This window comes from Barbatula barbatula (assembly GCF_947034865.1).
Source record: "Barbatula barbatula genome assembly, chromosome: 13".
Lineage (NCBI taxonomy): Eukaryota > Metazoa > Chordata > Actinopteri > Cypriniformes > Nemacheilidae > Barbatula > Barbatula barbatula.
Genome location: NC_136776.1, coordinates 17,161,442 through 17,183,420, shown reverse-complemented (window position 1 = coordinate 17,183,420; position 21,979 = coordinate 17,161,442). Strand labels below are relative to the sequence as shown.

The window sequence follows — 21,979 nt, the reverse complement described above, 5'->3', positions numbered from 1 at the left end:
AATTATTTTTGGATCTAACACATAAAATCTAATACAATTCAATATACTGTATGTAAGAACAGCCTTTAACAGGTAAACAATCAGATAAACAAAATAGGAGGTAATTTGTGGCCCATGACAATGTTAATGGTCAAAATCATGTAAACAAAGAAATGCTTTATGTCAAATAATGAATATATGACAGATTCGCGTCATCAACACTGTTTTTATGCCTGAACTCGTGGTTCACACGATGATAAAGAGGAAACATCTGAAGTTGCTAAAAATAGAGGCAAACACGACCAAACATTTGAATATACAGTATTTATATGAATTTATTGGTACACACACAAAACTACAGTATCCTTCCCGAACTCTTTTAAATGCACTTCTCAAGAACGGTAGGAGCAAATGATCGGTCATTCGTTTTGCTCATTTATTCATCTTAAAACATTATATTACATCAGTCGGAAAATACATAAGAGTCGGACAGTACCGTCAAACAATGAGCAATGAGAATATATTTAATCATAAGCCAAATCCAGCAATATCTGCACTACAACTTGCCAGAGGGAAAACCTTATTAGATTAGCTGGGCCACTTCACTTGAATCACATTTGACGGCTAAGTATTCATGTCTATATAGACCCCCAAATCTCTGCTTCTTTGATGCCAAAGACCCACCCCCTCCCAAAACCCCCTTTATTGATACGTATAATAATTTAATGCAAAATGAACATTTGTAAAAACATTCAAAGACTTTTTTCTGAAGTACTCGTAACAAAAAAAAAAACATTATACCATCAAACGATGTAACATGAAGTCAACTTTTACGTAAAAAGATTAGAAAAAAGCAACAATCACAGAATGACGAGGGATCTATGAAAATGTTAACGTGTCAATAAAAAAACAGGCAAGAAAAAAATGACATTCCTACCCATGCATGTTATAAATCTGAGTGTGTCATAATACAGCTGCTTTTATCGGCCTTAATGAAACCCACTAGTGATGTTAAGCTTCCAGAAACATTCGTTTAAACGAATTATACTTAATTCTTGTTGAACTCTGTTAATGGAAAACAGGTTACCCTCTTTGGTTGCGTCCTTATAGAGCGCTACAGCGTGCTGGATCAGACAGTTAATCACAATATACACAGCATGTGCCTGAATTAGTCAGTACAAGTTCAGTAGTGTGAAAAAGGCATCTAACAGCTTAATAAAAAAGCTAACGATTGCAATTGCCAAATATACAAGATGGCAGTCAGAAGAGCTGAAGTGAGTTTGGGTGAAGAGGAAGTGCACATTTCCCCGATTATTTCTAGGTTCCCTTAAACAGTATATTATTTTTAAGTCATAAGAAATACAGAAGGGAACCGTTTAATATTATACTGCACAGGTGACAAACATACAGAGACACTGTTGCGTGGTCAATGGGATGGGCTATTATGCCATGTTTCTGCCATAGACAGTAATTCAGAGGAATAGTTTACTCAAAAATGAAAATTGTTATCATTTATTCACCCTGTTTATGACCCTTTCTTCTGTGGAACACCAAAAATGTTTTGCGAAACATAGTCTAAACAATGGAAGTCAACAAGGTCCAATGTTCTTCAGTTAACAACATTCTTCCATATATACCTTTTTGTGTTCTGCAGGTGAAAGAATGACACAAGAGTGAATAAAAGGAAATATTTTTTCATTTTTGGGTGAACAATGCTTTTAAAGGCAACTGTTGCATGCCCCATTGACTTTTATTGTAAATGCATTAATGTCAATACATTTCTTGTTTGTCTTAGGTTCAGGTTCATGTTATTTTCAGTCGAAAACAAAAGCTTAAATTATAGATACTATTTATACTTGGAGTATTCCTTTACTTTTGGATCTTTAAATTCCGGTAGAGTCCATTTAACTGGATCCACAGAGATGTCCATCACTGGACCAGACTAAAAAGACTAAGTCAATACATTTTTGTTCATTTTGAGAAGTTTTTACTAGCTGCTATTATCCTGAGCAACATGTTAGTGTGAAATAAGAAATATTTGAATTGTATGCTATCATAGTTAGAAATGTATTATTTACCCACAATTTTATTAAAATTGTTTCTGGTTCACTTTTACTTAAGCATTAGAATGTTTGTAGTAGTGGGGCATGACATTGTCTAATAGAGTATTTCAATATCACTCACACATTGTGACACATGTGTGGTACTAGAATGCAACCCTGTGTTTCTGTATTTACTAGCGTGCAACGAAATGTGCATCTGGGTGTAAAGTTAGTGCTCAGGGGCTTTTAAAGATTGAGGGTGGGATTTCCGGTGTGGTACGAGTACCCATTCCTGTAAGGGCAAGTCTTAAGGATAGTTACACACAAACATAAGCTTCAAAACTGGCAAGGAGCAAACACGCTGATGTTTAATGCGAAGAAAGGCGCTAATGGAATTCAAGACAAAAGAAAACAAACAACAACGCAAAACAAAGAAAAACCACAACTCAAGCATCAAAGAGCAAATCCAGTTCTCAGGATCAATGTCATGGACCATTAATACAATGGCAGAATGTCAGTGGGAAGAAGCGCGACGAAACGCATTAATTGCGAAGCAGCTATGGAAGAGCGGGATGAAGTATGAGAGCAGATGCGAGGAATGTGTGACGGAAGTCGAGAAGGGAACGAAAAACAAAGGCTTGACATTAATGGTCTTAAAAGAAAACAAAATGAGAGATCCAATAAATACAAATGAGGAAGTTCAGAGTAGTGGGAACACGAGTCTCCGAGCATGTGAGCATCTTTCCGCTGAAGAGGCTGCGGTGGGATTTAGGGGGTTTTCAGGGTGGTGAGGGGTCCTCTCAGACTAGATCAGCATTTCGAGAAGGTCTCCTTGATTTCATCCAGTACGTTACCCAGCAGAGATGGCTCGTCGCACTTGGCGTCGATGGAGACTGTCTGATCAGCCTGAATGCAAGAGGACAAAAGTGCAGAAGCATGATGGTGTAGATTTAAAGTCGGAAACCAAAAGCTGGTTCGTATTCATATATGGTTCCAGAACAAAAAATACTGGGAGCTTCCGTTCATCATAAATTTAGTGATGTTCCCCCAGGAACTCTAAAATTAGTCCATTTCCATCTCTAACCATATTCCAAAGTCTCATCAGAGACTAACTTACGGTTTTAACCAGCAAACAGACATGGTGACCCTGGATCGACCTGCTGTACATGGAGGCGCAGGAGTCGATCCTCTCCACAACTGCAAAACAGGAAAGCAGAAGGAGATTTAAGATCGTCCGTGTTTTGAAATTTATTAAATATACTCTCACGCTTCTCATTCAAAGTTCGTGTACCAGAGAAATGATGGTGGAAACAGATCCTGGCCAGCAGGTGATGGAAGGGCATGACTATTCCTTCTAGCCGTAGAGAGCTCCCCTTCAGGTCACCCGACTCCAGCAGTTTAGCGTATGCATCACTAGAAAGACACATATGTAGGGTTTTGACTGGGATTCGAAGACATAAGCTTCATTTTCAATCTTTTATGATTTGCTATCATTGCCATAACGTTTTGTTATATTCACGTCAATAGGTTTTTCACAAAGGCTGAATTATCTATGAAAATAACCATGGTATGCGTAAACAGATATTTGTCCGGTGCTAAACATTAACCCGCGTGGCCTCACCTGTAGCAGGGAGTGGTGATCAGGTATGATGTGCATGTAAAGTGCAGTTTGAAGTCCAGTTTCTCGTGAGTGGAAGAGTCATCCGACTACACCAGAAAACATTAATCAGACCAACAATTCGGTAGAATGCTAGAACTAAAGTAAAGCTGTCAAACAAATAATCGCGATTAATCGCAAAATATAAATAATATTTATAAACACACACATATATGCATATATTAAAGAAAAATATCAAATAAAATGTATTAAACCTCTATAAATGATTTCAATTATCGGTAAATATAAATAAATATTTCCTGGATATATATATAAACACACACTTGTATGTGTCTATGCATGAATATGCACGGTACACAGTGCCCTCCACTATTATTGGCACCCTTGGTAAATATGATCAAAGGCGGCTGTTAAAATGTATCTGCATTGTTTCTCCTTTTGAGCTTTTATGTAAAAAAAAAATCGACAATATTCCAACATTTCATTAGAGCGAAACAATTTGAAGTGGGGGGAATATCACATTATTAAAATAAAATTATCTTACACACCCTGTTCAGAATTATTGGCACCCTTGTATTCAAAACTTTCTGCAACCTCCATTTGCAAGAAAAAACCTTTTGAGGTTTGAGAATATATGGAGTCCATTCCTCTGACGACAGATATAACTGTGAACATGGGGCATTTTTCCCCGTTTGCACCGAAACTTTGGTATAATGTGTTATTGCTGCTAATTGGTGTGCTAAGAAAATGTAAATATCAATGGGAAGAAGAAATGCTCATAGGAATTTCTAAGGGTGCCAATAATTGTGACCAGGGTGTTAAAGAGAAAAAGAAATCCTAATGGGATATTCCCTCCACTTAAAATTGTTTTCCTTTTAAGAAATGTTGTAATATTGTAGATTTTTAAATAACATATCAAAAGGAGAATCAATGCAGATTTATCTTATAGCCTTCTATATTCATATGTACCAAGGGTGCCAATAATAGTGGAGGAAACTGTATATAATATCTCAACACAATATTTTCTGGATGCGATTAATCATGATTAATCGTTTGACAGCCCTTAACTAAAGCATCAAACATGATGAATATGAGATTCCCAACCTTAACAATAAAGGTCAGGGTTCCCTTTAACTTCTGGGGCATGACAATACTTTGCACTGAGAAAACGAATCGGGCCTCATTTGACACCCCTGTAAAACAAAAAAAAGACACATATCATAAATTTGTAGGGTGACCCCGAATAGTTGAATTTGATAGGAGGAGCCCGGTTCGACTACCAATCTCACAGTCGAATCTTTGCAGAGGTGTTATGCAATGGGGATCATTCCATTTTGGTTATATGGGCAGTGGCGTAGCAGACAGGCACACACTGCGCCACCAAACATATGATTTATGATGTAAAGAAATGGGACATTTTAAGGGTTGGGTCCCGAACCCCCTGCGCACATGAGCACGGTCTGGCTATGACCCAGCGCAGGATTGCGTCTCTCTGCATCTTCTGTGCTGTTAGACCGGTATAGAGAAGCAGCACGTAAGCAGAAGCAGTAAAAAAATATTCATTATAAAGTTTTGAAAATAGTTTTGCAGCGAGATCCGGTCTAGTATTGTATGGCACAGCATTGTTACATGATGTTTAAGGGAAATGTCCATTAATTTTACTATGTTGCCGTGCATTTCATACATTTTTGCTATACACATTTCTTTTGCACATTGTGACTTGAATCTGGCTTATTTCGTTTTTTGTATTTTTGTTTATTATAAAAAGGTAAATTCTGTTCTAAACAAATTCTGTTAATGGATGTTTGATTGTGTTTTTGGTGCATCAATGCTGCGCTGTAGGCTACCCGTGTCGTCCCCACGCGTGCGATTCCACTTTCAGTCGACTGTAGGCAAGACGTGACAATTCTGATTCGACTATGCAAATCCAGGACACCCCTATGAATATGCTTAGAAAATTGAGGAAAATCTGCCTAAATTTAATAAAAGCTAATTCATTTGATCTAATACATGTGGTCACAACTCCAATTAGCAGGTCAAAAGATTGATGGTTCTGACCTGGAGGCAGTTGGAATGGGACTGTGAGGCCATCATGGGGTCCGGCTCCCTCCGGCCTCTGCAGTTTGGAGTTGAGGGAATCCAGCACGTTGAACTCCATGGACTTGAGGAAGCTGTTGCACGTGTTTTCGAAGATGACCGATACCACGACTTTACTCTCATCCTGGTGGTTTCCCTGGATGTCACACACCTGCAGAAGTGAGGAAAACGAATGTAATGACAAGAACCAATAAAGGAATGCAAAAGGATGCCGATCACACAAGCTGAAATCGACATTGGCAGACTGCATTGCAGAGTCCGGTACATTTTCTTTGGCTAAAGATCTGTGATATCAGCCACGGAAACAGGAAAAATATCACATCAGACTTAAAAAGAAAACCTATAGATGTGTGAACAAAGAGATCTTTTCAGTTAAACAGCACTCAAGAGTTTAGTCAGAGTAGATGTCATATTTACTGTGATGTTTATACACACAATACTCTGGTTCAGCAGGCAGAATTTTGCAATGTGGATTTTTTCTGTTGGTTTTACATATACAAACTGTGCTATTTGTCAATAGCACCACCATAAGCAAACCCTCACACCCCCCTAATGTTTGTGTTTAATTAAGAACATGTCGTCTAATATTCCACACCCGAGTTCTTTTCAATTTGTTGAAGGATATTGGCACAACATTGATACATACTCCTCACCGAACCTGTAAGCCTTTCATTTTTGTGACAAATCATATATGATGTCAACTCTGACTAAAGTGTACATCACCGCAACGCATTAGCAACATTAGCAGTGTGCTGCTGTGGTTACCTGAACAACATCGTCCTTCATCTTAATACATGCAGAGACAAATGAGACAATATCAACTTATTAAAAAACGAGGTACCGTTATCACTTAAACTAATGAGTGAGTCAAAAACACATCCGTGTCTCGGCTTCATAAGATCTCAATTACAGTGTGTGTAAATGGGACAAATAACTTATTGACTAAATCCAACTCACCATCTTGATGTAGGCGTTCTCGGCCAGCAGAGAGTAGTTTGACATGGGCTGAAACAAGATGGATGTTTGATAACTAGGAAAATGTAAACTGATTTAACAAAATAACCTTATAAAGAATTATAAAAGGCTCAACGACAACGTTTTACTCCGTTGTTTGATAACATGTTGGATGATGAGTAACTTAGATGAGGCTTAGTGAAGGGTTAACTGATGGTTAGTTTGACACGACACTGCTGTGATACTAAATGCTGAATACTAAATACTGACGGGCAGAGGCTCCTCTTCCTCCTCCTCCACAGTGCCGTTCTGCACTGAATCTTCTCCTCCATCACTGTGATGATGATGATGGTGGTGGTGGTGGTGCCTCTTCTTCTTTTTCTTATCTTTCCCCTCCTTCTCTTTCTTTTGCTTCTTCTTCTTGTGTTTGGATGATTTCTGAACAGGAAATGAACAGACATAAGTCATAAAAGTCCTCATATGGAAGTACAAAAAACGATTTGCAACAATTGACATTCACTGCAATACACATTAGGGCTGCATAATGATTAATCGCGACTAATCGTTTGCAGAATTAAAGTTTTTGTTTACATAATATACTGGTGTACTGTGTATAGTAGTTATGTATATGTAAATACACACACACACACACACACACACACACATGCATGTATACATTTAGGAAATTTTACATGTGTATATACATTTTTATATAATCTATATTATACTGTATATAAATATTTAATATATACACATTTATTTATATTTTAATTATACATGCATGTGTATTTAAATATACATAACTATTATACACATTACACCAAAATACATTATGTAAACAAAAACTTTAATTCTGCAAACGATTAGTCGCGATTAATCGTTATGCAGCCCTAACATACACATGTCATAGCAGACCATTACCTCATTCGCAATGCATAATGGTACATGAAATTACAGAGCTGACTGTAAATTCTTCTGTGGATAATTATATAATAAACATTAAATGTGAAAATAAATTAGAATTTTCATCTGAACCCACAGATGAGTAAGACCCACCGTGTCCTCCGGTTCTGTGTCTTTGCTCTCATCTGGTTCAGATTCTAGAGCGGCCGCAGATCTCGTGTCTTCAGCAGCGGCTGATGGGGGTGCTGTCACTTCCTGCGAACAAACAATTTATTAATAAATATCGGCAGACAAGATGATGTTCAACGGTCCACAGAGACCGAAGAATGACCATCTACACTACAGAGCATGCAGGGTTAACAATATTATCCTTAATAATAAAAGAAAAAACTATTCAGATCAAATTGAGTTGATGTTGTTGGATCATCATATTGGGAGAACACAATACACAAATTACCATAATGTCTCCACCCACATGGCCTAGATGACATCACTCGAAAACTAGATTGTTTGAGAAGTTATAAAATTTTGATGTAAGATTATACAGAAATAATAATATTCAATGATGAACTATTCAGAAAAAAAGCAGAAGGATCAATTTATATTGACCTTTCTGAAGTTTGGTTTATGTGGCAAATGTGAGCTGTTTGACTGGCATCACAGGAACTGTCAAAAAAGTATTTGCTGATTAGGATCACAGATACCAGTGGATTCAAAGATATGATCCCTCAGATAAAGTTGTTGTTTGGAAGTTACGTTGATTTATACTACTGCACGTGCATGCATGCATACCGTACGAAAACAAGCAAACAAAACAGACGAAAATGTGTGAAACCTGTGGAGGCACAAGGAAATTGGCATGTGAAGAGCACAAAGAGACCAGAGGAACGCAAGAACAGACGCCAATTAAACACAACAGTGACATGAGTATGACCAGACGGGAAAGGGAGAGAACAAAGGAAGAGATAGAAAGAGAGGGATAGAGACCGGACCTGGGCAACGTGGGGGACGGGAGCGCTAGAGAGCCAGAAATCCAGATCGGAGGCCTAGAACAGAATAGGATGGGGAAAATGAGTCTACTCCTGTAAAGCTAAACCAGAAACCCAAGAATTCACCTTTTGACTTAGTCAAAAAGCAAAAAGAAATAAATGAATGCAAAACATATTCCATCACCATGTGCATATTTTGAATCACAAATTTTGAAATTTGTATATAAATTGCGCATATTTTAATGTTATTTTAAAACAAACTGAGCAAGTCACCGCGATTCACAACGATAGCTTATAATATTTAGATTTTTATTTTTGACATAATTTGAGTTAAACCCACATAAAGTAATCTGCGATTTTATGTTTCAAAAAGAGACGGCGATAGAAAGGCAGAAGTTACGGACTGCAGCTTTACAATACTTTTAAGAGTTACACCGCATCCTAACCAAATGTGATGCGATGAGATTCCTGCGAGGAAAGAAATTTGTTTGCCCAAACTGAATGCGAAAAAAGGGGCTGGGCTCGAAAAATCGATCACAAATCACAGCCAATCAGAACGCATATATTCAATTGTATATAGCCTGTCATCATCCATGTTTGGCTGGTAACGACAAAACCTCTGATTAACATAGAAAAGATACCTTTCATTGCACGTTTTGCGTCGCGTTTGGTTAGGACACTGTGTTATAAACCACAACCACATATACTGTTAAAAAGCACATTTTGTTTTTGAAAAAGTTGCTCTGGATAAAAAACTACATTTATGTAACATAGTGATGGAATAATTCTTAACCAAACAATAAAGCCACCAAGTCATCTTGTGTTAGTGATGGGAAGTAAATAAGAACACGTTACTTTATTATTAGCACTAACAACTAAACGAAACAAATCCTTGAATGCCAATATCACACCTCAGCGGATAATGATGTGGGCGGGGCTGACACTTCTTTGGTCTCCTCTGATTGGACGGCCTCTTCTGGCTGGGACTCCAAAGGCTCCTCCTCTACCTCTTTGTGTTTCTTCTTTTTCTTCTTTTCCTCTTTGCTCCTCTAAAAACAATGAAAACCTGAATCATTACTACAGAAACGTTTCTGAAGTCAAAGTGTATTTTGTTTTGTCTTTTGACAAATATCTCACCTTCCTGTCCTTCTCCTTCTTCCCTTTCTTGTCCTTACTGCTCTTTTTCTTGGACTCCTGTGGGACGGCCTCACCGTCTCTGTCCTCCACGGGGCTCTTGAGCATCTCGGGACGGTGGGTCCTGACAGGAAGTTTCTCGCTGTCGGCGAGCGGCCTGGAAAAAGCATGAAAATTCGAGATTAGACAAATGGATAGAGAGAGTGAGATTGCAGGAGAACCAGTGGACGCATAAGCGGGAGCTGGGAAAGGCTTTAGCATATACAAAATACAAAAGGCCTTTTTCACAACAAGTCTGATGAGGTATCAGGAGTTGGAAAGCTGGTGCAATTGGGTCACGTGGCCAGAGGAAGTACTCACCTTGAACCGGCACCAGAGAGCAGACTTTCAGGAGGACGGAGATGCATGCGTGCATGAGGGAAAGAGAGACGGGAGACAGAAGAAGATGAAGGCAGGGTGCGTGAGTGTAAAGAAGAAGAAGAACCTCAGGAAAATTAGCTGCTTGGAAATCAGAGATCCCGAAAAATGCAAAAGGTTGTCGAATATGTGGGTGGTGCTTTATGGTTGCCAGGGTGCTGCTTTACGATTTTTAGGATGCTCTGGGGGTTGCTTCTCTAGTTTGAGTATTTAAAAAGACAAGAAACTGAAAACTGGAGGAAAAACATCAAATGATGTCATTTGGTGAGATCCTTGGTGCGATTCGTCATGACCTCATTGCTATGGACCAAAAGGATTAGGATGCATTAAGATAAACAGAAAATCAACTATAGATGTGATACACATACTTGTCCAGATCGATGTCCAGGGCTTTGTGAGGGTCGTTGGGATCTTTGTCATCATCATCACTTGGTAAGGCATTCTGGGAAAACAAATGCACATGCTTGTCACTTTTGTTACACTATGGACTTTTTGAAAGATAAATCCCTCCTTCGTGTCTTTACACTAAATGTGACCCACCTCTGGCATCTCCTCTGTGACTATATCCACCTGGTGAGCAGGTGTGATGTCTTCTTCGCTCTCTGGACCCGAATCTGCCTTTCTGTCTTTTCCTCGCTTCTCTCTCTTTTTCTTCTTATCTTTCTTCTTCCTCTCCGCCTTGTCCTTCTGCCGGCGTTCCTCCTCCAGCTTCACGTACTGATCTGACATGGGCATTCCTGGAGAGATACAATAAAGGACCATAAAATAAAAACGCCTAATTCTGCAACAATTTAACCTGATTATTTTTCTTCGATTTTCTAACCTGGGACTTTGAGAGGCACGCTAAGGTCGATCTGCACAACTGGAATGTGGTCAACACCTGGTGCGTCGAACCCCTGCATGTGAAGACATAAATCTGGCATAAGGCCTTTTTAAAGCATTTGCTTTGGAATAAAAGGCATCTTTGAGAACTCATACCTTTTGAGATGTTGGTGAAGCTTTAATGTAGAACGGGTTGTTGGCCTGTTCCTGCTTCCTGGCTTCCCTTCTCTATTTGACAAAGATTTCAGAAGATCGCCAAAGTTAATAACGTGGGAAAAGCATTGTGGGTAAAAATGATTCAAATACGTCGGAATGGTATAGACAGAACACCTTAAATAAGTTACACTGTAAATGTGTTTGTGTGTTCTTGCTCTACACACCTTGGCCAGCTCTTTCTCATCCACTTCAGTGTGTTTTGATCTGGAATGCTTGGGTTCCTCTTTAGCAAAAATAGCTTTGGGCTTCTCATCCTCAGACTCGCTTCCTGATGGAGGCTCATTGATCCAGGCATCCAGGTCCAGACTGGAAAAATTTGAAGTAGTTATAACAGTATAATAGTCACATTATAAACACCTGCAAAAAAAATCTAAACCTATTCATAGCATAATCATACAGTCGATAAAGTGGAAAAAACAGACTAACCCTTCTGGTATAGGCACTTTCTTCTGAGCCTTGGGGGCCACGGGGTTAAGTTCTCCAGCGAAGAGAGCCGTCACTTCCTCAGCCACCTCTACGTTCTTCTGCTGCAGCTTCTGGATGTACTTCACCAGCTGTAGGATGCAGGACGCCTGCAGGAAAACGTCACAGTTAATATTTACATATCCGTGTCTCTCCACATGAGTGATACTGTTATGTTATGACGACAACAAATGTGTCCCAGAACATTGTCTTAATTGATATGGAACATTTAAGCGACTGCTTCTTAAAGCACAAAAGTCTTATAGTTGATTAGACGTGTAAAGATATATTGCTAAACAAAAAGTTATATTATAGAGCTGTAATATAATAATATTATACAATATATAATATAATAATATTGTTGCATTGGTTAATCCAATTGGCTGAGCTTCTAACCTATGTCAACATACTGTATATGATGTTTAATCTACATACAAAAGGTTTAATTATGTTGTCACGTTGTGTGTACAACAAACATGTTATTGAATATTGTTCATGCTTTGGACAAAAGCATGTAATTTGAATATCAATTTCATTTTCGTTTTGTTTAAAAATATTGTGATATTGTTTAACAGTATTGTAAACCTCTAACATCTAATTACTATTGTAAGATGTTAGCATGTCGCTAAGATAACAGCTTAACAAACAAAAACATACGGTTTACTGTACAAACAAGTTGGGAGAAATATTAGATTTTTCATTTATGGAACTGTTTTCGACCCACACTTCAGTATTAAACATAATGAACTCTTTCCACCATCTTAAAGAAAAATTCTTACATATCCCAAAGGATTCTGGGATTGTCTTCTGCGACACTGTCAAAAAATCTTACTCAAACTACTTCAGACTACCACAACCATTACCGATCTTTGGCGCAAACTGGTTTGTTTTTCCTTACCCTCTCCTGCACTTCCAGGTTAGCGCTCTGGACAAACAGCGGCAGTCTTTCTATGAGCAGTTGGCTCGTCTCCTGTGAGACCTGACTGTCAGTCTCCCCTTCGTGTTTCTGCAGCACGGTGGCGAACAGCTTCGCAGCGTTTTGCACGTACACCGCCTGAATGTGACCAGGCAGGGTTGCCACCTTGGGTCTAAGCATGGCCTCCAATGTCTGCATGGGGTCCTCCAGATGCCTGGGAACACACACATATGAGGTCAAGTGTCTTTCTTAAGCCCACAATGCATTAAACCCAAACCTACAAACATTTGGTTACTAGCCATGCTAGTTTACATCATGACTTACTCTGAGAACTCTCCGCAGATCCATGCGGAAGCATAAAGCACTTCACAGATGCCGTTTCTCTGCGTGTTGCCAGTCAGCAGGATTTGTGTGTCCAGCAGAGTGGCCATTTGAGCCACGGCAAAGCATCGGATGGCTTTGACCCGGATGGCGACGTCGAGCATCTGTGAGGCGATCAGGTGGCCGTGCCTGGTACCCTCAAGACGAGTCAACTCCACTAGAATACTAATATACCTGAAAGACCAAAGCGGCTCATTAGTTGCTTCATTCGTATGACAACAATAAAGTATGTGGCACACCTATATACGTTCATAGATGTCCTATGGTGTTGCTTTGGTCTTACCACTCGAAGTTGGTGATGTACTGGTAGTTGCTCTGGCTGCAGATGTCGATGATCTTGGTGAGTAGTTCGTCTCGGTAAGTGGTACCCTCTGCTTTGTCCACGTGAAGCATGAGCTTCTTCACGATCTCCATTAAGTTCTTCTTCGAGACCTAGTTGAGATGATGTACCAAAGAGTCTTAATCCACCTCAACTGAGCTTCAATTCCACATAGGATTAAATTCAACCCCTTATAGGAACCTTAAGCGGACAAAAGCACAAGCTGCTGTACGCACCATGCCGTAGAGAAGATCCAGGGCTCTCAGACGAATGGACTCATCTTTATCATCCAGACACTGCAGGATAAGGTCCTTGTGTGACTGCACAGACTTGGGGTGCGTCTTCAGGATCTTGGACATGGCCAGCAGACCCAAATACTTCACTGCAACACACCACAGCGTCTTAAAGACTCTTGCAATGAAGGGCAGTTCAAGAGAATAGTCACTAGCTAAGCTGATAACACACAAATGATTGATTATAGCTGGCAAATAATATTGTAGCTATTACACAAATGATCGATTATCGATTAATAATACATCATATAACTAAATGCAATGATTTTACCAAATGAATGTGAATCTACAAAATAATATTAACTCAGTCTCTAGGCTTCTGGCTTAGTAAACTAATGCAATCTTCATCTAACTATTATATCAGGACCAACAAAACTGTGCATTGTGTCTATAACAAATTATGACACTGAAGGCGAAAAACACAAGACATGGGAAATGGGAAAAGAAACACAATGGACAACACACACCCTCACAAACACATAGACGTAAACATACACCCTCACAAAAACACACCCCCACAAAAAGGACTTCAGTTTTGTTTTACTCGAATGAATAATTCGATTCCATCGTTTATTTGATACGATGCAATGAACGTTTCAGATAAAATAGAAGCTATATATTTAGAGCTGGGCTTTGTCTGTGCTGTCTAGCTTTGTTAATTGCTAAAACAAAATGTACAAACAGACTGATGTATTTAAACTCCGGTTGGTTCTTCCGAATTGACAGATTGCCAAAACTGGAAGTGATATCAAATGGCCCTTCGAGGGTACTTTGTGGTTTTTCAGAAACAAAACAAGGCAGTCCAAGATTCACATAGCTACTCTACAGCTGGCTGTCAACGGGACACTGATAACTCGAACTCCTGATAATTCAGAATTCTCAATGCCCAGGTCTTGACAAATATTTTTATAGCAAAAGTGCTTTGAGGAGTTTTTGGGGGTCTGGACGATCCTTAAGATCTCTTGCCAATTCCATTTTGCAGAGCTGAGGTTGCTTCGAGTTATCCACGATGGAGATCTACACAAGATCCATCTATGGGTCTGGCGGGGGGCTCAGAAAAAGACAGACAATGAGAGAATGACACACTGCAGGCATTGACAGAAGGCTCACAGTTCTGGTCCGAGTCTTCGATCAGGATTCGCAGTTTCTGCACACAGAGCTGTGGAGATAGAAAGAGAGAGCGAGAGAGACAAGAGTACAATCCGTTATTACCATATTTAAAACCTTTCCCCGCCAGCAAACTATGTCAAATCAGCAGCCTTGAGTTAAGTTTATTTGTACATATTTGTGTAAGCCACCATATGAGAACTGCTTATTAAGTCATATTTGACGGTAAAATGCTGAACAGTCTGTTCCAACTCGGACTGGAGTGGAAAAGGCAAAATATTTGCCGAAAAAGTGACAATGGCCCACCTGTATGCTAGCACTGTGGTTGGGCATCCCAGAGGACAGTGAGATCAGTACTAGAGTGCAACAAATGAGAAAATATTAAAATCAACAGTGTTGTTCAGAAATACATGCTTTATTTCAATACCGGGTTATGGCACCAAGTAATACTGACCTGCTATGACGGTGTTGACACACTCATACAGAAGCGACATGGCTGAGGTACTGAGGAACCACGCAAATATCAGTTACTTTTAAACATAAGCAATTTTAGTCTGTTTAGTTAAGTATGTTGGTTATTGATGTTTGTACCTGTGAATAAGGTTGGTTAGGGGCTCAATTAGTTTCTTTCCCAAACGAGGCTCCAAAGGAGTGAGAGCACCAAACTGAAACAAAAACAGCCAAATAAAATGGACATCGAGGCACGTAATTTTACTTTTTAAGAGTTTAAAGGGCATGACACAACCGCAATAACTATTTAAACGCACCAGCTTAATGATCTTGATGAGCACCCAGTTGTTGGTGGACGAGGTCATAAGCTTGAAGAACAGAGGTGCCAGGGAAAGATAATTCTTAGGGTTCCTTCTTGCTAGTTCACAGATGACATTGACAGCAGCTGATTGGACGCCTGCAACATGAACAAATAAAGACTGAGATCAAGACAAAGGCCAAAATATTCAAGAACGCATTCTAAGAAATTGGGTGTCCATACCTGGATCTGGGTCCTCCAACTTCTCCTTCAAACGCGGGAAGGCCGGACGAAGGGACTCGGGATACTTCAGGAATACTTTATACATTATAAGCACCGCCTTCTTTCGAATGTACGGCTTAGTGTGTGACATCTGAGATGGAGGAAGGGCAAGAGAGTGTCAATATTTGCCAAATGTAAACACTCCGAATGAGTATCAGCTTAACAGTTTGTTTACAAATCTCTAATACAACACTATACAAAGGACTTACCAAAGTCATGATGTCGTTGGCTAGGTCACGGGCAAGGTCAGGAGTCACGAAGCAGGAAAGTCCAGTCAGCGCGACGCCGGTGTCGTACTGGTTGGGACTACTGAGATCCTGTTGAGACAACGTATACAACGGTGATCAGTACACCCACATTTTTTTAAAGTGAACCGCTGTACAGGAAGTTGCCAACTCACCTTGCGGATCTGATTGGTTGTCAGCATTATGACATCAGTGCCCTCATGAAAGCACTGTGATGCTGCAAGGTAACCGATTCGCTGAAAGAGAACGAGAAGAAACGATGTGAACCTCTGAACAAAATCATCAAAATGAGTGCTTGATGTTTTTTTGTAGTTTCTCACCTTGAATGTGAATTTTGAGGAGCTCATCACCTCCACAATGTTAAACGCAGCCCAGCTGACATCGTAGCCAAGCATCTGCAACTGTAAGGGAAGATGCATCAAAAGAATAAGTGACAGATGAAAGATCATATAAAAAGATGAACTGTGTGTACGAGTCTTACGTAGGTGAGTTTGCAGACTGCATTGGCTTTAACAGCGATGTTGTCCTGTTTGAGTTCTTGTTTGATTTCATCGATGCAGGTAGAGATGTATTTGGCCTGTGCAGAGGACAAGAGGTATTGTTAGAACGATTGAGCTAAAAATACAGCTGTACTTTATAACAGCCTTGGGGAACATTTAACCTCTGGTTTTTAGCTGTATATCTGTCAACTGTGGAGATTGTACACTGACTGTAAAAAAAACACAATCACATCTTTAAATGCGCACATAACTACCTAGAGAATTACATTACGTCTTACAAAACGGTCTCTATCTTACCAAGATTCGCAACGAAAGGGTATAATAATGATTTATATGTAGAGCTGTCTGGTACGATTTCACAAGAAAAGTCATTGAGCCGGTGAGCTTTTGCGATTCCAGGGTCGGCAAACTCATTTCCAGTCGTATACATTTACATTTATGCAATTGGCAGACGCTTTTATCCAAAGCGACGTACATTGCATTGTACTATGCATTTGTTTCTGATTGTGTGCAATCCTCTGGAACTCATGCTTTACCCACTAAGCCACAGGAAAGCATGACACTACTAAAGGCGATCGTATAGCACTATCGAGTTGTTTTGACTTAGCACATAAAGACTATCTGTCATATCGCTGATATAGTACTTTCAAAGTTTTATTCTAAAAACACTGGACATTTGCCGGCCCCAAATCCCCCTTACAGTGTTATACGACCAGAAATTCGTCCCAGAACAAGCACCAACTTGTGCACAAAGGAATTTGATATAGCAGCGCAAAGAGTTCCCCTTGAAACATACCTAGTGATATAATGCATCACTTTGATGCACTGTAAATAAAAGTGACCGTCACATTCATAGATGTAAGTTAGGGATGTAACGATTCACCGTGAGCCGGTTGAAAGTCGTTTATAATATGTGACTATTCAAATCGGTTGAGACGCTAAAAGAATCACAGTTCATGGTTTGAACAACAGGGGCCGCTGTTTTTCTCAAAACTTGGTAAATGTGGACATGCTGATATAAAGTTAGGAAAAGCACAGACAAAGTCTTAGTTGGTTTACATTATAGAGACTTTTGTATAATTCTATTTGTTTCAAAACTGCTATTTAGTTATTTGACATAAAATATGACAATGTGAATAAAATCCCATCGTGAGATCAGAACCGTGAATCGTTACATCCCTAATGTAAATGGTGCTTTTTTGTGAGATTTTTGTTGACTGTTGATAGGAAACCGAAAAGTTGATGTTCTCAGATAATATATAAACCACAATTGAAGAGTGTAAAAAATAAAAACTGTGTAAAACTGTTTTTTATTATGTTATCAAGTTTTGCCGTGTTTTATAGTGTTAGTTAGTTCTATGTCTTGTTTGTTAACAAACCAACTGCAGTTTGATTGATAATAATTGGAACACACAATATAAAAACATGATTTTTGGGAAAAAAAATGTAACGGAGTCATCTAATAATAAACTCTTCAATATATAATAGACCCCAAAGCTATAAATAAAACCTTTAAAAGTAGGTATTCAATCGCTGTGACTGCCATAAAGAGTTTATTATTCACTGACATTGTGACAAACAAGCTAGATAAGTAAAAAAGAGAGATCTTAGATACACACACACACGCACGCACGCACGCACACACACACACACACACACACAATGTGCTGTTGTATGAAGTGAGTGCGGTGGTCATGTGTCTTTAGTCATGAGACAGCCAGAGCATGAACGGGGATGTGAACTATTATATTGGCACAAGCCCTTGTTTGCCAGAGACATGGACAGCAAGATGTCAGTAGAGTTGAGGTTTTTAAAGTTGAACCCCCTCAAAAAGTTCTTCTGTCACATCTGAACTACATTCAGTTAATCATCATGGGTAATTTACACACATCCAGGATAAAAATGTTAGTTTATTAAAGGCTTAGTTACATCTTTACAAAAAAAAAACCATATAAATAATGCATTAAAGGTAATGCCATTCCAGTAAAAAATAACACAAGGCTGTACAGAAGGTCTTTCCGTGGATCTTCATGAAGTTCAGGGTATTCAGCCAATTGCCATGACTGAAATATTTGTGAGTTAGCCAATATTTGGATTTGACCAGCTCAGCATACCGTCAGTGAAGTATGAAGTTGAACTCAATGTCCTTCTCAGTCAGACAAGAGAGCACAGTCCAAGAAAGGATCTTCCCCTCCTACTCAAACGCTAGCGCTACAAATACACTTAAACAAGCCGATTTTACAGACATTACAGTGAAAGTCAGGTATTTACACATAAATACATACGTGATCCAAACCATAGATTAAAACGATTCATTATTTTGTGCAAAATGCACCAATGATGCCCAAAAATGCGGTCTTAGTAAAAGAGCCAACTCTGTCTCAAACCTAGGGGGCTGCCTAACAAGTACACCCCTCTCTTGTTGAAAACAAATAAAGAGGTCTCACATGAAACCAGGTAGAAAGCAAACAGACCAGGGAACACACACACACACACACCGTCACAATTCATTCAGGAGGATATGAATATTTCACAGCACTGTCCGCTGTTGGCTGGGCAACAGACATGATTATCTAGGTACACTGGTACAGGTTACATTGACGAAGACTTGCTGATACTTGACTCCAGATGCAGATTAAACAGGGCGCAGAGAACATGAATTGGATGCTACTGTGGTGTTTAAGCGCCTTAACCTTTAAGACAGAGGGTCCACCTTTATGACCATCGTTTCTTTGACAGATGGATTACTATTTGTATTATTATCATGGTTAACCAATGGTTACTGAGACAGTGGTAAATTTGTGTTTAGTGATAAGCCTACTATAGTTAAACCACAGGCAGTTTTTACCAATTTTCAGCCCTTCTTATGTAATACATGATGGCACCAGGAATTATCCCTTTAAGAATCTGACAACGTGTCCATTTAGGGTACAATTTTTGATGCAATTAAAGTTAAATTATGCTAAATTAGAGACGCACAAATACTACATTTCTCAACCGATACATTTATATTTCTTAACTTTCTGAATGTTAATAATTCATGTAATGACTTTTACTTTTAAACATCAAACTGGTTATGTTTCTTAACATTTTCTACAATTGCATTTTCAAGCTATATCGTCCCTCATCGTCGGTCTGTTTGTAAACTATCGGCCGCTGATAGCTTAAAAAATTTGCTTTTATTAACAAATACCGATTACTGGCGGATCGGTGCATCTCTATATTTAATTCAACAAAAACTAAAGAAGGTGACCACCGCAGGGCCAGTAAGATTTCAGCACCAGGTCACTTAAAATGCTTACAAAATCAACACATATCTAAAACAATGTCAAATAGGAAATGTCTTCATTAAATAATTGGACTATCCAAATGCTCGTATTTCAAACAGTTAAACACAAGTACAACACAAATGTCTTTTTATTTTTGGTTTAATCTTTTATTTACACATTGTTTGAAGGAAACCGTTGGACAAGATGTGAAAGCACTTGCTTTTTAAGACAAGCGTAATAATCAGATTGACCCTGTGATAGATATTAGTTTGGAACTTGTTACAATGCCTTGATGCCACACCTTTGGGTGCGCTTGAAGATTTATACAAAATCAATAGACCGCATAGAAGAACATCCACCAGCCCTGGGATTTAACCCATACGGTAAAATACATTTGTAACATAAGTTTGGATAAAGCAATTTGCAATTACAACACATAAGTGATGAGATCACGACACTAAAATGTGTGCCGCAAACTCAAGGCCAGATCGGACAGCGCTGATCATTCATCCTTTACCAGATTTGGCACATCGTGACATCATGTTTAGTGTTTGTTTGTCAGAACACATGAATTACAGACCTGATGTGTCCCCGAAGGGCAAACCGGTGACTAAAATCAATATGCTCTGTATTTAAGTCTAAATCCGAATGGTAAAAGGGAACAGCATGTTTATGCCATATTGAAATACGAGAGGGGAAACCCTGTTTCAGATCAGAAACGCTCTGTCACAGCATCTTGTTCCCTTTTTCCAGAGGGGAGGGGAAAGGATAGAGCATATTGCAATTGAAAATTCAGCATGTCATTATAGGTTAGGTAACCAAGCAGCCTGAGGCCTACACCAGCATCTCTAAACGAGCAAACCTCACTGAGTCACGTTTCATGATGAAATAAAACGTTACAGATTGCAAAATGAATCGCAGATAGCCGACATCCCAGTGGTCAAACTGACAGATGCGATTTTACGCCGGAATAAAACCGACGCCTACGTAGACAGCATTTTGGAGTATCATAGGGCGTACAAACAATCGGGTTTTATGACGTCATATTAACATTTCGGCCTATTGTCAGCGAGTTTTATTTGAATAAAACATTCTTGAGCGTCACCCGGTCGCTTTCGGAACTCGGCTGCGATGCCTAAAAGTGCAGTCTAGGTAGGCAGCTCACTAGGTTGAGACACAGCCAATCTCATGACACACGTAAGTTAAGTGTGGCAGGCTATGTTCAATTGCCATCTGTTCTTCGGCGAACCGAATCTGTTCGTTTCTTTCACAACTACTCGGTTCGTGTCGAACGCAGGACGTCGTGGCAATGTAATGACATTTTGCGATTCTTTTGCAATACGAATACATGGAAGCACGTTTACCGTAAGCAATGCTAACTGGCCTCATAGCCCGATAAACAAAACTATGACAGACTATTATCCCAGCGCTAACAGCTGGTACCAGCCAGAAAGATACAATTATGATACAAAAATGCTTGATATAAATACGAGTCTGTCACGAAGGCACGGTTGTGGCCGGTTAACGTTGGGCTCACCTGAATCCAGGCGATTTGAGATCACTGATATCCGATCAACGTGATCAATTTGCAAGTGCCACATTTTATGCAAATGTATTTTAAAAGTAACCTTTGCTGGTTTTGAACATATAACGTTACGTGCAAAAAACGCTCTTACCTCATCTTCCTTATGGTTTCTGATGCCACGTACTAAATCCTGCAGGTTTTTATCGAACATCCGATCGATGCTTCCCTTCACGATCTTCAGAGCCATGATGATCTCCCCCCTGTCCGACCGGACCGAACCGCGAACACGGGCTTTATCCGAGTACTGACCGGCCCGTTAGAGCGCTAGTCTCTCATTCAGTCCCGTACAGCGGCCTGTGCAGGAGGGGTTTCGCTCTTTTTGTGTGTGCTGATCTGCAGCGGACCCGTCTAGGAAATGGCTGACAAAATGGCGGACTAGTCAGCTGACTGGCAAACCCATCTAAACTGCAAGTGAAAGACGCGACGCGTCAAACGCTCCAGAAAGAAATTCAGGGGCGTTCAAGATTCTAGTTTTTAATTTTCCCTTTTGATTTTGTGGGAATATGTGTTCATTGTTTTCTCTGGTTATAAAAGTTTAATACTAGAATAATAAATCTACATTAATCTAATATACTATAATCTATTTACATATGACGTTTATTTGTATTTATAAAGAATATTTATTCTTAATATTTTACGTATATTTTTAATAAAATCTTTATTATAAAAACATTTTTGTAATAAATCAACGAAGCCTCTCT

The 21,979-nt window shown here is 39.3% G+C and overlaps 1 protein-coding gene across 4 annotated transcripts; it reads right to left on the bottom strand.

The window, feature by feature from the left end:
* Positions 1–284: 284 nt before the first annotated feature.
* On the bottom strand, positions 285–21,663 carry ap3d1 (adaptor related protein complex 3 subunit delta 1). 4 transcript variants are annotated; one of them, XM_079471400.1, is made up of 34 exons: positions 21,370–21,628; positions 16,406–16,501; positions 16,245–16,325; positions 16,080–16,160; positions 15,889–15,996; positions 15,641–15,770; positions 15,417–15,556; positions 15,241–15,314; positions 15,104–15,153; positions 14,956–15,005; positions 14,653–14,701; positions 13,486–13,631; positions 13,214–13,362; positions 12,874–13,104; positions 12,532–12,763; positions 11,598–11,743; positions 11,336–11,477; positions 11,112–11,183; positions 10,957–11,029; positions 10,674–10,870; positions 10,502–10,575; positions 10,077–10,100; positions 9,720–9,873; positions 9,494–9,631; positions 8,586–8,639; positions 7,747–7,848; positions 6,961–7,128; positions 6,694–6,741; positions 5,698–5,887; positions 4,744–4,832; positions 3,643–3,728; positions 3,313–3,434; positions 3,139–3,218; positions 285–2,927 (listed from the first exon to the last, which is right to left on the bottom strand). In XM_079471400.1, exons 1-34 carry the CDS (start codon positions 21,463–21,465, stop codon positions 2,832–2,834), a joined length of 3,768 nt encoding a protein of 1,255 aa, XP_079327526.1. In that variant the 5' UTR covers positions 21,466–21,628; the 3' UTR covers positions 285–2,831. The 4 variants fall into 4 exon arrangements, with proteins under 4 accessions (XP_079327526.1, XP_079327527.1, XP_079327528.1 ...); XM_079471401.1 differs by lacking the exon at positions 10,077–10,100 and having other exon boundaries at positions 21,370–21,663; XM_079471402.1 differs by lacking the exon at positions 8,586–8,639.
* Between the last annotated feature and the right edge of the window lie 316 nt (positions 21,664–21,979).

Coding starts and splice junctions, on each gene's coding strand:
- ap3d1 (XM_079471400.1), bottom strand. CDS start 21,465: ATGGCTCTGAAGATCGTGAAGGGAAGCATCGATCGGATGTTCGATAAA. Junction 15,006..15,103: donor TGTCAACACCGTCATAGCAG/GTCAGTATTACT, acceptor GTTGCACTCTAG/TACTGATCTCACTGTCCTCT. Junction 3,219..3,312: donor TTTCCACCATCATTTCTCTG/GTACACGAACTT, acceptor CCTGTTTTGCAG/TTGTGGAGAGGATCGACTCC.